Source organism: Centroberyx gerrardi, chromosome 15, assembly GCF_048128805.1.
Source record: "Centroberyx gerrardi isolate f3 chromosome 15, fCenGer3.hap1.cur.20231027, whole genome shotgun sequence".
NCBI classification, from domain to species: Eukaryota; Metazoa; Chordata; class Actinopteri; order Beryciformes; family Berycidae; genus Centroberyx; species Centroberyx gerrardi.
The window spans coordinates 20180971-20198550 of record NC_136011.1 but is presented as its reverse complement, the minus strand read 5'-3'; the positions used below and the strand labels follow the sequence as shown (position 1 = coordinate 20198550).

The following is a 17580-nucleotide window of genomic DNA, read 5'->3' as shown; positions in this document are numbered from 1 at the left end:
TGTGTGTGTGTGTGTGTGTGTGTGTGTGTGTGTGTGTGTGGTTATAGGAGCCGTGGGATGAGCAGCACACCCCGGCCCTGTTCTCTGGTTTCTGCGGCCTCTTGGTGGTTTTCTCCTACCACCTCAGCCGCCAGAGCAGTGACCCTTCTGTACTACTGTAAGTAATCAGTGTGTGTGTGTGTGTGTGTGTGTGTGTGTGCATGTGTTGTCCCCTGTTGCTGTCCTCTTAATACTGTAACAGACAACTAAATAAAGTGCAAGGAAAGCAGGTTGAATTAATACACATAAGGACAGAAGGAGGCAGATGGAGGTACATGTAAATCAGACCATAATCCACTTGAGCTAAATAGTAAGTAAAGATAATCTTAGAAATAGAACCCAAAAACTCGAAACTAGAATGAATTCAATTTCAATTTCTTAATATATTCAATTTAAAAATTTCTTCAGCTTTCAATGGGATTCAATTTTGAAACGCATAAAATCTGTTCAAGTTATTCAACAAATGACATTCTGCATGTCACTGTGGTTACCCAACCCTTCAAATGTAATGTACATTTTCCAGATCCCTGATCAAGTCGAAGCTAATGCCGGCTCTGGTGGAGAATGAGGAAGAGGAGGAGGAAGACTCCGACATTAAAGACCCGCTGCCGGAGAAGCTGCAGAACTCTATGGTACCAAGAATTTAATTATAAATTAAGATAATGTATCTAATGTTCCTATGAATCTAATATTGTTTTGTTTTATCGCTAATGTTTTTTATTAGTGGATGATGATGAGTCATGGTTCAGACTATTATTAGACATTTGGATAATATGAGTTACCATATTGTTCAAAATTCAAGCAGCAAAATTGTCAGTGTTAATTTAACTCTGAGAGTAAAAATCACTAATGCCAATGTTTATATGAATCCACACCCATCAGAGGTAGTTTAGCTGCTCCAAAGCCATATCAGCTCTAGAAGTGAACAAACAACTTTCCAATCAACACTTAAACAAAATAATTGTCACTAGAAATTTGCTGTGCCATAAGTTTCATATACATGGGAGGGCATGTTGATTTAAAGCTAGTGTTGCCAGCTAGATGACACAACATTTTCTATCAGTCTCTGATATGATTATGGGGAATTGCGCATTAGAGAAAAAGAGCCTCCCATTGCTTTTCAGTATTAATGGGGATTGTGACGCACTCAGCAGTTCTCAAGCCGTGGCGTCTTTGATCTCAATAAACGTGGGCTCCCAACAAGTAGTCAGAGATCAGACACTTGAATGATTCTGACAGATTATCGTATTTTCATCCAGTGTGTGGATTATGAATTATAGCGGCTCTGTCTCCCTTTCGTACTCTGCAGAAGGAGATTCTGCTGTCAGATGTGGTTGTTTGCTCCGTTGCCTACATCCTAACCTTCGCCATCACTGCTAGTACTGTGTTTCTGTCTCTTAAGGTGAGACTCCTGCTTGCTTCCTGCATTCATTCATTACTTTGCCTCACTCTGACTAAAGCTCACCACATAAAATGGCAAAAATCACCCTACACACAGACTACATATTACTTTTGATCTATGTCACATTTCGAAGGAATACTAATTCAACTATGATCACTTTCTTTCATTATTTGTTCATGTTTATCAACTTTCTTTCATTATTTCCAGCCGTTTGTGACCATCGTGCTGTACGCGCTGGCGGGGACGGTGGGATTCGTCACCCACTACCTGATCCCCCAGCTGAGGAAGCACCACCCCTGGTTGTGGATCTCCCACCCCGTCCTCAAGACCAAGGAGTACCACCAGTTTGAACCCAGAGGTCAGCATTCCTGCCTTTACAGTCTACAGCTGTCTGTCATTCATTATTTGTGAAGACAGATTTGACCAACATTCAGTATTCATCAGTGTTTTCTTAACTCAGAATTTCTCTTCCCACTAATGCGTAAGCTGACACTTCTGTGGTTTCACTATACTTCGTGAGACAACTTGCCAAGCCACACTCAGCAGCACAAACCTCTGACTCAACTAGGATGAGGGTTTCCTACTCTAAATAGCCATCTTGTCAACATAATCACTGATGTATCAATGTGACTATCCTCACTGATTATAACACAATCTGTAGAATCCAACACATTTGCACTGAAATGTCAAGATTTGGACCTTAATCCATCAACAACATTACTAAATACCCAAATACATGGGTTTTCAGCTAAGGAAAGTGTTTTTGGGAGGTTTAGTTACTCTTTAAAGAAAAAGATGCTTCTGAAAAAGCCAGGTCTCTAGTTCTGATCCGCTCCTGTTCCTTCCTGCCTCCACCAGAGGACGCTGTGCTGATGTGGTTTGAGCGACTGTACGTGGGGCTCCTGTGTTTTGAGAAGTACGTGGTGTATCCCGCCATCGTACTGAGCGCGCTCACTAACGACGGCTTCGCCCTCAGTCACCGCAAGAAGCTGGGAATCCAGTAAGTGGACACACACACACACCCATGAACATACATCATCATACACATGCATGCTTCTTCATGTACACTCTCTTACACACACACACACACACACACACTGACACAGTCTCTAGATAGCAGTAGTGCCAGGTTATTGCTGACTGACTTATTTAGGTATTTAGGTCATTGCAGGGAAATTGGCTTCTTTCTCTGTTTTTTGTGCTCTATATGCTCTGCTGGGCTGTGTGTGTATCAGGGTTGGGGCCATTCATGAATTGAATTGAGAATGCATGGTAAATTCCAATTTAATTCCTGGAGTTGGAATTGGAATGTTACCCAGATCTAAGGAAACAGAACTGGAATTGAATTGGAATGTCAGGAAACAGAATTGAATTCCATTAAATTCCATGAAATTCCACTTCTAAGAGAGGCTGTCTTGACTCGCTAAACATTATAAATCAAACAAATCGAACATGAATCAAATAAAAGACAGTTGAACAAATCAGATACATTCAGTCATAATGTATGGATTATGATTACATGTTATGCATCAAATACCACCTGAAAGTAACCTTTAACATGTTATGATATTCAGTACGGATAATGTATAACACTATGTGTAATCTGCAGATATGTGGTAAGAAAAAAAAACAAAACATGGAATTTCACAGAATTTCATTGAATTAAATTAAACTACCTGAAATTCCAATTAGATTCCAGTTGTAGGTTCTTTTCAAATTCCAAATCCAATTCCTCAGTTGAATTGGAATCGATGAGTTCATTCATGAATTGACCCCAACCCTGGCGTGTATGTGATTGTCTGTATGCGTGCGACGGCCTGCCGGTTGAATCTGCTGGCTGAAGCTTATGTTGTTGTTTGTTTGCCGCCTGCAGCTGCGATGTTTTCCTGACGACGGTTGCCGGGCTGAAGCTCCTGCGCTCGTCCTTCTGCGACCCCAGCCTTCAGTTCCTCACCCTCCTCTTCACGCTCGTCTTCTTCCACTTCGACTGTCCGCACGCCTCCGAGAGCTTCCTGCTCGACTTCTTCCTCATGTCCATCGTCTTCCACAAGGTGAGGAAACGGGGGTCGATGGTAGCTGGAGAGAGTATTGTAAGCGTGTGTGTGTAAGCTATTGTGGTATCTCCTCTGACTCTGTGTTTGGGAGTGTACTGGTCCGCATCCGGATGGGCTGATTAACTGAAAGATACATAAGTAGACAAACACACTCATTAGTTATTATCATACACACGCACACACACGGCATGGAAGTTAGACAAACCGACAGAGACAAATTAATACAGAACAGAGAAAGAAAAAGACAAACGCATAGACAGACAGATATGGAAACAGATACACACACTCCGACAGATAGGCAGACAGATACACAGATTTCCAAAGAGACACTTCCACAAGGTCAGTACACAAACCCAAACGCACATGCACACACACACACACACAGACACACACACACACCAGACTGGGAAACAAGCATTGAATGTGCTCATGTCCACATTTGACTAAAATAAGAAGAAAACGCCCAGTCAAAGGCAACTTTTTAATAAACCATGGCATCAAACCATGTGCCATGGAGGGTTTTCATGCCAACCAAACGTTTTCTTTCACTTCCTCCTTTCTGGTTGAAGTGTGCTTCATTAGTCAAATTGACAGGCCCTCCTTTACTTCCCCTCGGTACATGATCTATAACCCCTACCTCACGTGAAGGCAGGGTCAGGGTCCGAGCGGGAAGCGGAGTCTATGAAACAGAAAGCAGTTATCCTTAAGCAGGTCTAATAATTAATAAGAAGTAAAGAAAAATAAAGTATCACAGATGAGTTAATTTCATAAAGAAGATCAAATTCTCTGAATATTGTTTACATTTATATATATTGCTTCTTCCACCATGTTGGTTTGTGCAGTGAAAATGACGAACGATCACAATGAATTCTGGGCAAGGTGCGCTCCTGGGGGTTTTTTCACAAAGAAGGATTAGAAAGTTTGCCAGATAACTGTGAAAAATATTATGCTATATAACCCAACACTGACACTGATTTGAGTCTGTAAAACAAAACTTGAATATTAGGTTTAGGAATATGATTCAGTCATGCATGTTGATGATTGCTAATAACAACATTTCAGAAGATATTTCATAACACTTCTTAAAGTTAGCTGGCTGACTCACTAATCCTGTTTGTGAAATCCCCCCGTGGAGTTTACATCATTGTTGACCCGCTCCCTCGGCCCTCGAAGGGTCGATCTCACTAAGTTCACTTGAGTTTTCCGAGTAAAGGGTGCTGTTCCTTTACTCTGAAAACTCAAGTGAACTTTCTGAGAGTAAGATAACAGCAGGGATTCCCCCGAGGGGAATTGCCAAGGAGAAGTTGACGAGGGCGACGAGGGTTAAAATAACTAATGAAACGGATCCGGGTGTGGTCTTTGGTTGGAATAGAAACCTGCATACTGTTGTCCCTCCATGGCACATGCTTTGACACCCCTGAATTAGACTGTAAACTATGACTAACAGTTTGTCTGTCTCATAAAATCCTCAGCTCGCAACCTTGACACTAAGGTCTGTGGCACACTTGGCAATGTAGCTGGGCAAGGAAACAAAGCAGATCAAGGGACAACAAATGTAACAAAGCCTGTTTACTTACAGCCAATGAGTTTCTGGTGATGCTGCTCTGTCTTTGAGGGTCAGAGGAGGTAAAGGGGACCAATCTCACCCCATGTTGGCATGGCTTAACCTCTGACTTCTATTTGACTCCTGACCTGAACCCCCTGACCCAGGGGATGGAAGAGTTATCAGTGACTTGTGAAATCATTTAATTGATTTCACTTCAAGGGAATCAGCTATGAAAACCATAGTAGCCAGAGTGAGCCGCTTGAGAGCAATTGAAATAGGGATTGATCATTTCTTTTCATTAGCTTATTTAGTATGGTGAATTGAATGGTTTTATGGTGAGATATTTTCTGTATGAATAGATAGTGACCTGGGGACAGATCATGTATTGGCTGCACTGTGCAGAGCTAACTCAAGTACAAGTAGAACAACCTGCTAGTGAAGCTATTGGTTTTAAATGGATTTAAACCAGAGTCTTTTTTCACAGGGAGATTTGCAATGACATTACTCTGCAAAAACACACAAAAACAGTGACATTTTGTATTCAATTGCTATTTTGTGTAATCTGTAATGTAATCTGGCACTTTATAGCAGGTAAAATTAGTTTCTATGCCGGCAGTTCAGCAAACTGAAAAAGGGCTTATTAACATTTATAGTGATTCTAGAGGATATACAACAATAGGTAATGCCATATTTGAGCTTTGTTTTACTATGTGGCAAGGGTTGTGTGAGGTAAATAACAGATTAAAATGCCAAATGTGATAGTATCCCATCCTTCTGTTGAGCTCTGTTTGTGTATTGGACTGACTGTGTGTTGTTTGTGTTTGTGTCCAGATGCGTGAGCTGCTGCTGAAGCTCCATTTTATCCTGGTCTACATCGCTCCCTGGCAGATTGCCTGGGGCAGCGCTTTCCATGCCTTCGCTCAGCCCTTTGCTGTGCCTCGTATCCTCTGCCAAGACCTGTGTGTGTGTGTGTGTGAGTGAGTGAGTGTAAGTGCATCAATATCAATATATCTGCTTTCCTTGACTGGTGTGTGTGCTGCCAGACTCGGCCATGCTGTTGCTCCAGACTCTGTTGACTACCATCTTCTACACTCCGCTGGCTCCCTTCCTGGGCAGCGCCATCTTCATCTCCTCCTACCCACGGCCCGTCAAGTTCTGGGAGCGGAACTACAAGTAAGGCCCTGATGGAGCGAGGGAGAGAGGCGGGGCGGCCCCAACAGCCTAGAGAGGTCACTGGAAATCATTTGCATTTACTTGAGTCTGAACGCGACCTGTTCAAAAGGAAATCTTGACCACATACAGTGCGGCTAGAAGCAGCTGGTTAAGAACAGAATTTGATACTATGGCTTCCTCCTTGAATGTTTACAAAACAGATAGATGGAAAAATGGACACTCCAAAGATCAATTTTGTTGTTAAAATACATTTTTAACGTCTTAGAAATGGAAAACTCCACATCCAAGTCCACCGTTCTCCATATTGAACCATATTAGAAGTGTTGTTCACTGTGTCCATGTGACATCTGTCATGTACAGACCAAATTTCAAAATAAGACGTGGACAACACGTGCAAATCCTGGTATACAAGGTCACAGTGCTGCATCACACAAAGCTAGGGATGGGACGATATATCGAAATTCAATATATCGCAATGCAAAAGGGTGACAATACGCACCGTGGGGCAGAAAAATAAATCCCAATATTAGCTACATTTTATTCTGCTGTAGTAATCACAAATGAGACGGCTTGACCATCACAATTTCACAAGCTCTCCATCCAAATTATATTATTTACACTTTGGAATGACATTTTTAAATTGTTGTTGTACATTCTGGCAAGCCAGTGCCACTGCTAGAAAGATTTGTGGCTCAGCAATAAACATAATTCTGCAGAGTCAGACTTTGTCGTCATTGAACTTTTATTTATTTATTACATCGTACCGTGGTTGTATCGAATCGTGAAGCCCATATCGCGTATCGAATCGTATCGTGAGATAAGCATATCGTCCCATCCCTATACAAAGCTATTTATTGTGTTTTGGGTTTGCTTGGTCTGCGTATGGATGCAGCAGAGTGAGGGGAAGAAATCCACATCAAGCTTTGTTGAGAGTCTTTTTAAGTGCTGAGCTAGGTTGACCAGCAGACAGACACTTTTCTCTCTCTCTCTTGCTTACACACTCACACACACACACACACACACACACACACACACACACACAACCTAACCCCTCTTACTTATTGATGGGAATGACTGTTTCTACTTCAGCTCACTGAAAGCACTCCAAAAATACACCAGAGTCCTCCAGCCACACTGCAGTTTTGTTGTATAAACCCCAGTGATTTGACATGAAACAGCACTTAAGAGCAGCACATGCACATATTTAGACTGTGTTGATGTGAAATTCAAATCACTGACAGCATCGTCTCCGCTGGAGTCAGATTGGAGATATACAGTATGTACAGTAGAAGTTCCATGTCACCATTTTAAGCCTCAACTAAACACCGAAAACCAGAAGACAGCAGTCTTTTAACAACAAGGACAACAACAATATCTGAGACAATAAAATACCAAGCTTTTTATTCAGGCTCTCGGTTTCGAGCTATTTAGTTTCAAGTATCTCTGATTACTGTAGCAGTGTAAACTTACGACGATGTGTTTTGTCTCCCAGACTTCACTGAATAAGGTGTTCAGGGGGACTAGCCCCTCCATCAGCACTTTCCTTCTGAGGAACTTCACAGTGGGAATACAGTCCTGGGAGTATTCCTGAGCTGTTGAACCAGCAGATATATTGTCTGTCAGCTGTTTTCGAACCCTTTTCTCTAGGGACCCATTTTTAAATAAGTTTTCATTTCACCCAAAACTGATTTTTTTAGTGTGTTACTCGATATTTGATCCATGCAATCTCACACAGAACACACTTGGGAACACTTTGGCAGCATAAACAATAGCTTTGGATTCCTGTGTCTTGGGAATACGTTTTTGGCCCGATTTTAATTGTCTCCTGACTTTGCTTCAGGTTGACTGGTCTGTTTGGTCTTTAGTTTAAATTGTTCCTTGCCTCCCTCCCTCTACAGCACCAAGCGTATTGACAACTCCAACAGCAGGCTGGTGTCCCAGGTGGATAAGGAGACAGGTAAGGACTGTTCCTAACTACTGCTCACAGTCGCTATCCAGTATAGGCAGCATCTGCTTCGAAAACTTTCCTGTTTCCTAAAGCCTTTGAGTAGTTTTTGTGTGTGTGTGTGTGTGCGTGTGTGTGTGTGGAAGGATGCTTGTATGCATGTGTTTGCTGGTGGGAGTTGGGTCTGTATGTGAGGTATGTTGTGTATATGTATGTTTATATAAGTATGCATATATGGGTATACACTCTCTCAATGTGTGAATGTATATATGTTATGTATATGTGTATTTGTACTACTTCTACTATTTCCCTATGTTTTTCCTAAGTTTTGCTTTTATTTGAGTTTCATTGAGTTTCCCTGTGTAGGAAATGTGCTATGTAAACAAACATTTACTTACTTACGTACTTTTTTTTATCCTGTTCTCTCTAAATGAAGACGCCTTACTGTCTGTCAGACAGCTAATAGATGAAAGATTGTTTTTGATGCTCTGGAATAAATTAGGACGATTTGTGAGTGTGAGCTTGGATATCCTCAGATGTGTCAATGCTGCAGTTTTTACAGTTTTTTACAGTTTGTTATGCTTACACTTTTTGAAGTTAAGCACAGCCTTTTTTCAGTTTTGAATCAATTAGGAAAGGAAACGGCTAAGCTAGATCTCTTTTCTTTCCACCCTCTTAGTCGTTTCTCCACACACATCCATCTATGTAACTGTAACTGTGCACTTCACCGCTGTCTTTCTCTCCCAGGGTGCGACGATAACAACCTGAACTCCATCTTTTACGAGTACCTGACGCGCTCGCTGCAGCACTCGCTCTGCGGCGACCTGCTGCTGGGCCGCTGGGGCAACTACAGCGCCGGAGACTGCTTCATCCTGGCTTCTGACTACCTCAACGCCCTGGTCCACCTCATCGAGATCGGCAACGGGCTGGTCACCTTCCAGCTGAGGGGGCTGGAGTTCAGAGGTACGGTGTGACTGACTATCCCATATCTATCCTTCCTTCCTTCCTTCATTCCTTATTTTCTTCCTTCCTTCCTTCCTTCATTTCTTCCTTCCTTCCTTCCTTCCTTCCTTCTTTTCTTCCTTCCGTCCTTCATTCCTTCTTTTCTTCCTTCCTTCCTTTGTTCCTCTGTTTCTTCCTTCCTTCCTTCCTTCCTTCCTTCATTCCTTCTTTTCTTCCTTCCTTCATTCCTTCTTTTCTTCCTTCCTTCCTTCCTTCCTTCCTTCCTTCGGTCCTTCCTTCCTTCTTTTCTTCCTTCCGTCCTTCATTCCTTCTTTTCTTCCTTCCTTTCTTTGTTTCTCTCTTCCTTCCTTCCTTCCTTCCTTCATTCAGTCCTTCCTTCCATCCTTCCTTCCTTCCTTCCATCCTTCCTTCCTTCATTCCTTCTTTTCTTCCTTCCTTCCTTCCTTCCGTTCTTCATTCCTTCTTTTCTTCCTTCCGTCCTTCATTCCTTCTTTTCTTCCTTCCTTCCTTGTTTTCTTCCTTCCATCCTTCATTCCTTCTTTTCTTCCTTCCTTCCTTCCTTCCTTCCTTCATTCCTTCTTTTCTTCCTTCCTTCATTCCTTCTTTTCTTCCTTCCTTCCTTCCTTCCTTCCTTCCTTCCGTCCTTCCTTCCTTCTTTTCTTCCTTCCGTCCTTCATTCCTTCTTTTCTTCCTTCCTTCCTTTGTTTGTCTCTTCCTTCCTTCCTTCCTTCCTTCCTTCCTTCCTTCATTCAGTCCTTCCTTCCATCCTTCCTTCCTTCCTTCCGTCCTTCCTTCCTTCATTCCTTCTTTTCTTCCTTCCTTCCTTCCTTCCTTCTGTTCTTCATTCCTTCTTTTCTTCCTTCTGTCCTTCATTCCTTCTTTTCTTCCTTCCTTCCTTGTTTTCTTCCTTCCATCCTTCATTCCTTCTTTTCTTCCTTCCTTCCTTCCTTTGTTCCTCTGTTTCTTCCTTCCTTGCTTCCTTCCTTCCTTCCTTCCATCCTTCCTTGCTTCCTTCCTTCCGTCCTTCCTTCCTTCATTCCTTCTTTTCTTCCTTCCTTCCTTCCTTCCTGCCTTCCTTCCTTCTCTTATATGGCAGAAGTGAGACTGATTGCTTTCAGATGCATACAGTGAGTATATTGATAATTTCATTGCCTGACTGACTGACCCCTGATACGGACTGGCGACCTGTCCAGTGTCTTTCCTGCCTTCTGTCCAGTGTTTGCTGGGATAGGCTCCAGCCCCCCATGACCCTGAAAAGGAATAAATGATGTCATGAATGAATGACATACCAGCTGGCTAACTCACTGACTGACTGACTGCCTTCATCTCTCTCCACCCCAGGTACGTACTGCCAGCAGCGGGAGGTGGAGGCCATCACGGAGGGAGTGGAGGAGGACGACGCGTGCTGCTGCTGCGAGCCGGGCCACCTGCCCCATGTTCTGTCCTGCAACGCAGCCTTCAACCTGCGCTGGCTGGCCTGGGAGGTGATGGCCACCAAGTACCTGCTGGAGGGCTACAGCATCAGCGAGAACAACGCCGCCACCATGCTGCAAGTCTACGACCTGCGGAAGCTGCTCATCACCTACTACCTGAAGGTACATTTTCACTCCAAATTCAAATGCGCAGGAGGGCGGAGTATGGGGTCATGCATACTGTGGCACAGTTCAGCATGGTACAGAACTGGTTGTACATGTGTTTTAGATGATTGTACAAGCTTTGGGAAGGCAGACAATATGCAAACCTGCCTATTGCCTTCTCAGGTTCCACAATTTGCATACTTGGGTATTTTGAATGGCTGCAATTGTTGGTGGCTGAACAATCTTAATACAATGCAACAAAATTTTTGCATCCCAACTGAGTCCCAAATTGAGCGCCCCATCCCCCTAATTGGCAACTTGCCCAAATGACTCAACAACATTAGATGTTTTGCCTCTCTCGTTCCTCTGGTGTCCTTTAGTATAAAGCATCACAGACCAGACAGTTTGGTAAACATGCGTGTACCGTGTGCGGTTTACTGTTGTCATGTTACATGTTTTCTGGGTGTTGAAGTTCAAAATTTCTCGCTGCCATGTGGGGTCGCCAGTGTGTAAAGTTTCCTAGTGCAGCATTAAAGCTTGACATATTCAGTCAGCCTCTCTCCAATGGCAGATTGACAATGGAATATTCCACCAATCTCAATGGGCTTTTTAAGGTTCTCCTGCCAGAGGATCAAACAACTTAATTGACAGAGAAAGCAATATCTTATGCATTAGTCATAATCACGAATGGCAGCTTGCCAACAGTGATCCCTGATGTATTCGGCAGCCATAACACACTGGCATGTGCACGTGTGAGCGCACACACACTCTCTCCCCCTTCTCTCTCTCTCTCTTGCTTTCTCTCTCTTCAGTAACTCATTTATATCTGATCTACCACCCCCTTGCTGCTCCTTCTCCTCACCATGCTCCCTTCTTCCTCTCATTTCCTCTTCTCTACCTCTTTCTTCCCCTTCCCCTCCCACCCTCCATCTCTCCTCCCAGAGCATCATCTACTACCTGGTCCAGTCTCCCAAGCTGTCCGGCTGGCTGAAGGATGCGGCCATCCAGGAGTCGCTGCAGTCCTACACCAAGTGGCACCACATCGAGCGGGACCCGCAGGTCTTCAGCGTCAAGATCGATGAGGACTACGTGCACTGCCTGCAGGGCGTGACGCGCGCCAGCTTCTGCAACGTCTACCTGGAGTGGATCCAGTACTGCGCCGGCAAGATGGAGACGGTACAAGCTTCATTATGGTTTAGAGCATCTGAGAAAATCGTTTTCTACAAATCATGTCTGCTCTTTATTCAGCAGTATGAAATGAATAAAAGAAAGTAAATTGTATTATTGTGAAAATGTGAAAACTCCAACTATGAATCATTCTTCACACCTTAGCTGCAAATTTTCACACAACTACCACAAGCCTTTTCTCGTATTCAGAGAGAATCGTCACAACAAATGTTCCGTGGGACTGTGCGGAATCTGTACCCTGTTTTCATTTTATGCCAATATCTAATGTTTGTCCTGTGTGTGTGTGTGTGTGTGTGTGTGTGTGTGTGTGTCTGCAGCCTGTAGACAGTGATGAAGACTCTCCTCTGGTGACTCTGTCTTATGCTCTCTCTGTCCTGGGGAGGAGATCCCTCGGCACTGCATCACACAACATGTCCAACAGGTAAGCCTGGTAATTAGAGCACAGTCAGGCCAAAGAACAGTAGGAACATCACATGACAGAAAGGAATTTACTTTATAGACCCAGAAATCAGTAAAATAAAAACAAAAATAACCCTAAAAATGCTCATATTCAAAGCTTTTTTCTTTTAGAATAAACCTAAAAATAGCAATAAATAAAGCAAAGAGTGGTATTTTTCCTCGCTTCCCGATTCTTGTAATAGCGCTTTGACTTACATTGCTGAAAAATTGGTTATATAAAAATACAGGATTAAGGACAATGGATGTAGTTTAGATGAACTGTAGAGACTCCGGACTCTGGGGAGAAGATAGTGGGCATTGTAGATATAGTGGATATCTACCTGCAGTTAGGAAGGATACCAGAAGGGGGCAATAGTGGCTAAATCTTTACACATCCACAACATTCAGACATAAGGTACAGTATATTAAACATTACAATTGATTCATGGATTTTGTCTTTGTCTGGTTTAAATACATTCAACTTCACAGTCTCATAATATCTTTCTCTTTCTCTCTCTCTCTCTCTCTCTCTCTCTCTCTCTCTCTACCCACAAAGTCTGGAGTCGTTCCTGTATGGTTTCAACACCTTGTTTAAAGGCGACTTCCGCATCGCCACCAAGGACGAGTGGGTGTTCGCCGATATGGACCTCCTGCAGAAGGTGGTGGCTCCTGCAGTCAGGATGAGCCTCAAACTGCACCAGGTAAAACACCTCTGTTTTTTATTTAGATCATAGATCATAATGACCGCTGCTCTGTCCGCGGGACTGTAATCCTGTTTCCTCCGTCTCCCTCTTCCTCTCTCTGCCTCTGCTTGTGTTTCTCTGTCTCTCTTTCTGTCTCTAACTCTCTCTCTCGCTCTCGTTGTCTCGCTGAGGTGAGATCATTCTGACATCCCAGACATCCCAGTGTCTCTGTAAATCACTGTTTTCCACTTTAGTTCACTGCAATTTCAAAGCACGATTTCTTTAACAGCATTGCCATTGTGCTCAACTGAATTCTACTCTAAGTTTGGACACAAGCATTTTTCTTTATTTTTATGATTCTTCACATTTTAGAATAACAGTAAAGACATCAAAAGTATGAAATAACGCATGGAATCATGCAGTGACCAAAAAAGTGAAACAAATCAAAACTATCTTCTATTTTAGATTCTTTAAGGCAAAGGCTTTGGAAAGAAATCCATACATAGGCATCAACTTCACTATTTATATTTGTCTAAGAAACACATTTCAAGCATATAAGCATAAGCCCTTAGATCAAAATGGCTTTAAGATACATACATCCCCATGAAGGCTGTTTCAGATGCCTGGAGTAGACATTCTCTTAATATTTTGATTCAATTCTACTGTTACTGTCCCCTCTCAGGACCACTTCACGTGCCTGGAGGAGACCGAGGAGGCGTCCATCTTGTATGAGGCCATCAGTAACTACCGCAGCAGCCTGGTCATTTGCCACGAGAGCGACCCGGCTTGGCGCAAGGCGGTGCTGTCCAGCCGCGACACGCTGCTCACGCTGAGGCACATGATCGACGACGGCACGGACGAGTACAAGATCATCATGCTGTACAAACGCCACCTCAACTTCAAGGTCATCAAGGTAAAAGGGGTCGGAGTGTGGGCTTGTGTGTAATGAGAAGGACTATTTCTATTTTTGGGGGGTAGCAGTAGCCCAGAGGTTAGAGAAGTGGGCTTGTGACCTTAAGGAGAGGCTTGGAAAATGTGTGTGGGGAAAGTGAATGAGTGAAGCTCTCCCCTCCCTCAACAATTACTGCCGAGGTGCCTGTGAGCAAGGCACCTGACCCCCAGCTGCTCCAGTAGAGCTGCTCAGTGGACACCAGTAGAAGACTGTGGTTGTACTGGGAAGCTGCTATGTGTGAATGTGTGGAACTGAATTGAATGTGAAGCAGGCAGTGGAGGAAAAAGTACTCAAATCCTTTACTTAAGTAACAGTAGCAATACCATAATGGAAAAATACTTCATTAAAAGTAAAAGTTCTGCATTCAAAAGTTTACTTAAGTAAAAGTATAGAAGTATTAGCAGTAAAATGTGCTGATGTATCAAAAGTAAAAGTACTCATTCTGAAGAATGGTCCCATTCAGAGTGTAAATTATTGATGCATTAACCTGTAAGAAGTATTTTAATGTTGTAGGTGGTCCAGGTGGCACTAGGTTTAACTATTCTGTTGTATACACAGTATATATATGTATGTTTTGCATGTAACATGTTACTTATTCAGTAACTAGTAACTACAGCCATCAGATAAATGTAGTGGAGTAAAAAGTACAATATTTCCCTCTGAAATGTAGTGTAAAAGTATAAAGTCTCACAAAATGGAAATACTAAAGTAAAGTGCCACTACCTCAGAACTTGAGTAAAATGTACTTAGTTACTTTCCACCTCTGGAAGCAGGATGTCATCTAAAAAGACTAGGCTTACTCAGTTGAATTTCCGTAGATAAGATTTTTACTGTGTTGTAGCACAAAATGACCACAATATATCTGTGGGGGGTTTAATAGTGTTGTGGATCAATACCAATGACTCAATGATTACTTTAACAAGCGCTGAAATTTCTGGCTGTCAAAAGCTCACTTTCCTGCCCATGCTGTGTTTTGGAACAAACAAATGACAAATCAGTGTTATTCTGCACTGTGATACATTACCTCTTCAATAGATGTCTCTGCTGGATCTCTGCTCTAATTTGCCAGCCTCATCATTCTACTGTGAAAATGTTTTTTTTTTTTTAAATCACTGGTCGCCAATGGAGGGCAATAAAAGTAATAAATTACTTAACGCCCCTTCAAAAAATCATTGTCAAATCTCCTCTGGTCCTCCAATTCTCTCCTCTTCCCTCGTCTTGAATTGTGAACTCCTATCTGATCGTCTCATCGTGTCCACTCTCCTCCTCTCCTCCTGTCCTCCTCTCCTCCTCTCTCTCTGTAGATCAATAAGGAGTGTGTGCGCGGTCTGTGGGCGGGCCAGCAGCAGGAGTTGGTGTTCTTACGGAATCGAAACCCAGAGCGCGGCAGCATCCAGAACTCAAAGCAAGCACTGAGGAACATGGTCAACTCATCCTGCGACCAGCCGCTGGGCTATCCCATGTATGTCTCACCCACATTTTCAATGCCAAATGGGTAGAGCATGGCACTAGCACCAGGAGGGTTAAGGTTTGAATTCCTCTGGGAGTCACCCACTGTAAATTCTTGTTATTTTCCAGGTACGTGTCACCGTTGACAACGTCTTACGCCGGAACGCACCACACGCTCCGCAGCATCGGAGGAGGGGCTTTAAGTCTGGACGCCATCCGCACCTGGCTCTGCTCCAAATGGCTGCGGTCAGTCCACTACAACATCTGTGTGTGTGTGTGTGTGTGTGTGTGTGTGTGTGTGTGTGCGTGTGTGTGTTCCTAAATTAAATTTCCAAAGTTATAAAAACTCTTACATTATATTTTCCACCTCAGTCAAGACTGCATTCTCTGCTCATAATTCTTTCAGTGAAAGCTCGCCTCCTCAGGCTCTACCTCCCATTCTTACTACTGCTAAAGAAAGAAAAAAATACTTCCTTATCATTTTTCTTATTTAGGTCAACCTAGGAGTTAGAAAGACTGTGCTGTATCCAGAAGGTCACAGGTTCAATCAACCATGTGTCCCAAACCCAGCAAACAACCCCTTGCAGGGCCACTGTGGGGTTTTTGTGGGCAGTGTGGGCTGGGGCAAACCCACTCTAATCCCACAAGGGCCCACTGTAGATTTTCCCATGCGGGGCCCACGCTGTTTTCCCACCTATGGGCCTGCGTGGGTTTTCTGTGGGCTTTCCCAGGCGTGGGCAGCCCACAGAAAGCCCGTATTGGCTTTCTGTAATGGTATTATTAAAACTGGCTACGCACATAGGGGCTAATTCATAAAACTCTGTGGTAACAGAATAGCGGGACACAAAATCTGCACCACAGTAATTTTCCCTGATTCATAAATTTACCACACCCGTGAATACGTGATGGAGCCATGTTACTGCTGTGTTATCCTCAGCTGTAGCCCAGGTGACAGCCAATCAAAACCAACATGTTAATTAAGCTTTACATATGTAACACCTGTCCGCCTGTGTGTCAGTGGGCAGCAGAGACGTGTTAGAACGGCAGATAAACCTCTTCCTCCTCAGTCAGTCCTACTGCTGTAACTGCAATGTTGGCCATGATAAACCGAATGTTTATGATGTCACTTACTGAAATTATAAATTGGCCAGTGGTGATTGTCACCTGATGAAGACCTATCATCAAAACGTTGTAAGATAAATATATGGGAGCATTGGCAGCAATGTGCAGCGTTCTCTTTCTTCTACTTCAGCTACTACACTCCAGCACCTGCTAAAAAGTTTATGGGACGTGTGTGTGGTCATCTTCTCTTTTTTATCATGATAAACTGAATCAAATCAGATGTAAACTGGCGATTACAACCGCAATCACAGTGGGCAGCCCACACCAAGCCGTGCAGCTTTGGGCCTGGTGTGGGCTGCCCACTAGGGCCCCAAACTGTGGGGCCCACACGTGGGCACCATTTCATGGCTGATATGGGCCCACTGTGGGCAGCCCACAAGGGGCCCAATTTTCAGCCCACATGGGCTCCAAAAGGGCTTATTTGCTGGGAAGTGTCTCTGACCAAGACACTGAACCCTCTACCATGCTCTGCATAAGAGCGTCAGCCAAATGCCTAAAATGTAAACTGCAATGTAGTTTAATTTATTTGACATTATTTAGGATGCTCAAAAACGTGTGTTACTTAAAATCATCTAGCCTTGGAGGCCATACAGTACGTGATTTAGTGTAATTTCAGCTGAGGATCAACTTTGCGAAATCTCATTAAAATAACATAAAAAAGGTGTATGTCCTTTGGGTCTTATATATGATCTAAGCAGCGTCTTGTTGCCTCTTGCACTTCTTTATTACCTGGCCACTTGTGAGGAAGGTGACATTCAACCGATGCACTGGATAAGGTGCAGATTCCAGTGCAATGTGCCAACTTGCTGTTGAGTGAGTGCTTCTCGGTGGATTTATAGGTATTGACACGGTGGAAGTCGGTGCTGGGGAGAGATCTCTCCGCCAACTTAATGCAGTTTTAAATACATGTGCGGATAGTGGGAGTGAACACTGGAGAGAGAGAGGGCTGGACAGGAGACTGGGAGGGGAGCCAACAGCTTCTACTTTCTGCTGTTGCAGCAGTGTCGCTCCCTCCCTCCTTCCTTCCCTCTTTCTCTTGTCTCCTTCCT

General features: G+C 43.5%; 1 protein-coding gene across 6 annotated transcripts in view; it reads left to right on the top strand.

Annotated features, from left to right (window-relative positions):
- pcnx2 (pecanex 2) overlaps positions 1–17580 on the top strand; it is a 37825-nt gene that overhangs the window by 15779 nt on the left and 4466 nt on the right. For all 6 annotated transcript variants that reach the window (XM_071906596.2, XM_071906595.2, XM_071906593.2 and 3 more), the window contains 17 exons: positions 48–157; positions 563–671; positions 1349–1441; positions 1649–1799; positions 2300–2441; positions 3315–3492; positions 5873–5981; positions 6085–6214; positions 8113–8171; positions 8907–9122; positions 10464–10717; positions 11642–11875; positions 12205–12308; positions 12882–13026; positions 13691–13921; positions 15265–15422; positions 15539–15655. In XM_071906596.2, coding sequence (XP_071762697.2) covers positions 48–157; positions 563–671; positions 1349–1441; positions 1649–1799; positions 2300–2441; positions 3315–3492; positions 5873–5981; positions 6085–6214; positions 8113–8171; positions 8907–9122; positions 10464–10717; positions 11642–11875; positions 12205–12308; positions 12882–13026; positions 13691–13921; positions 15265–15422; positions 15539–15655 — 2540 coding nt within the window. The remainder of the gene's footprint in view (positions 1–47; positions 158–562; positions 672–1348; positions 1442–1648; positions 1800–2299; positions 2442–3314; positions 3493–5872; positions 5982–6084; positions 6215–8112; positions 8172–8906; positions 9123–10463; positions 10718–11641; positions 11876–12204; positions 12309–12881; positions 13027–13690; positions 13922–15264; positions 15423–15538; positions 15656–17580) is intronic.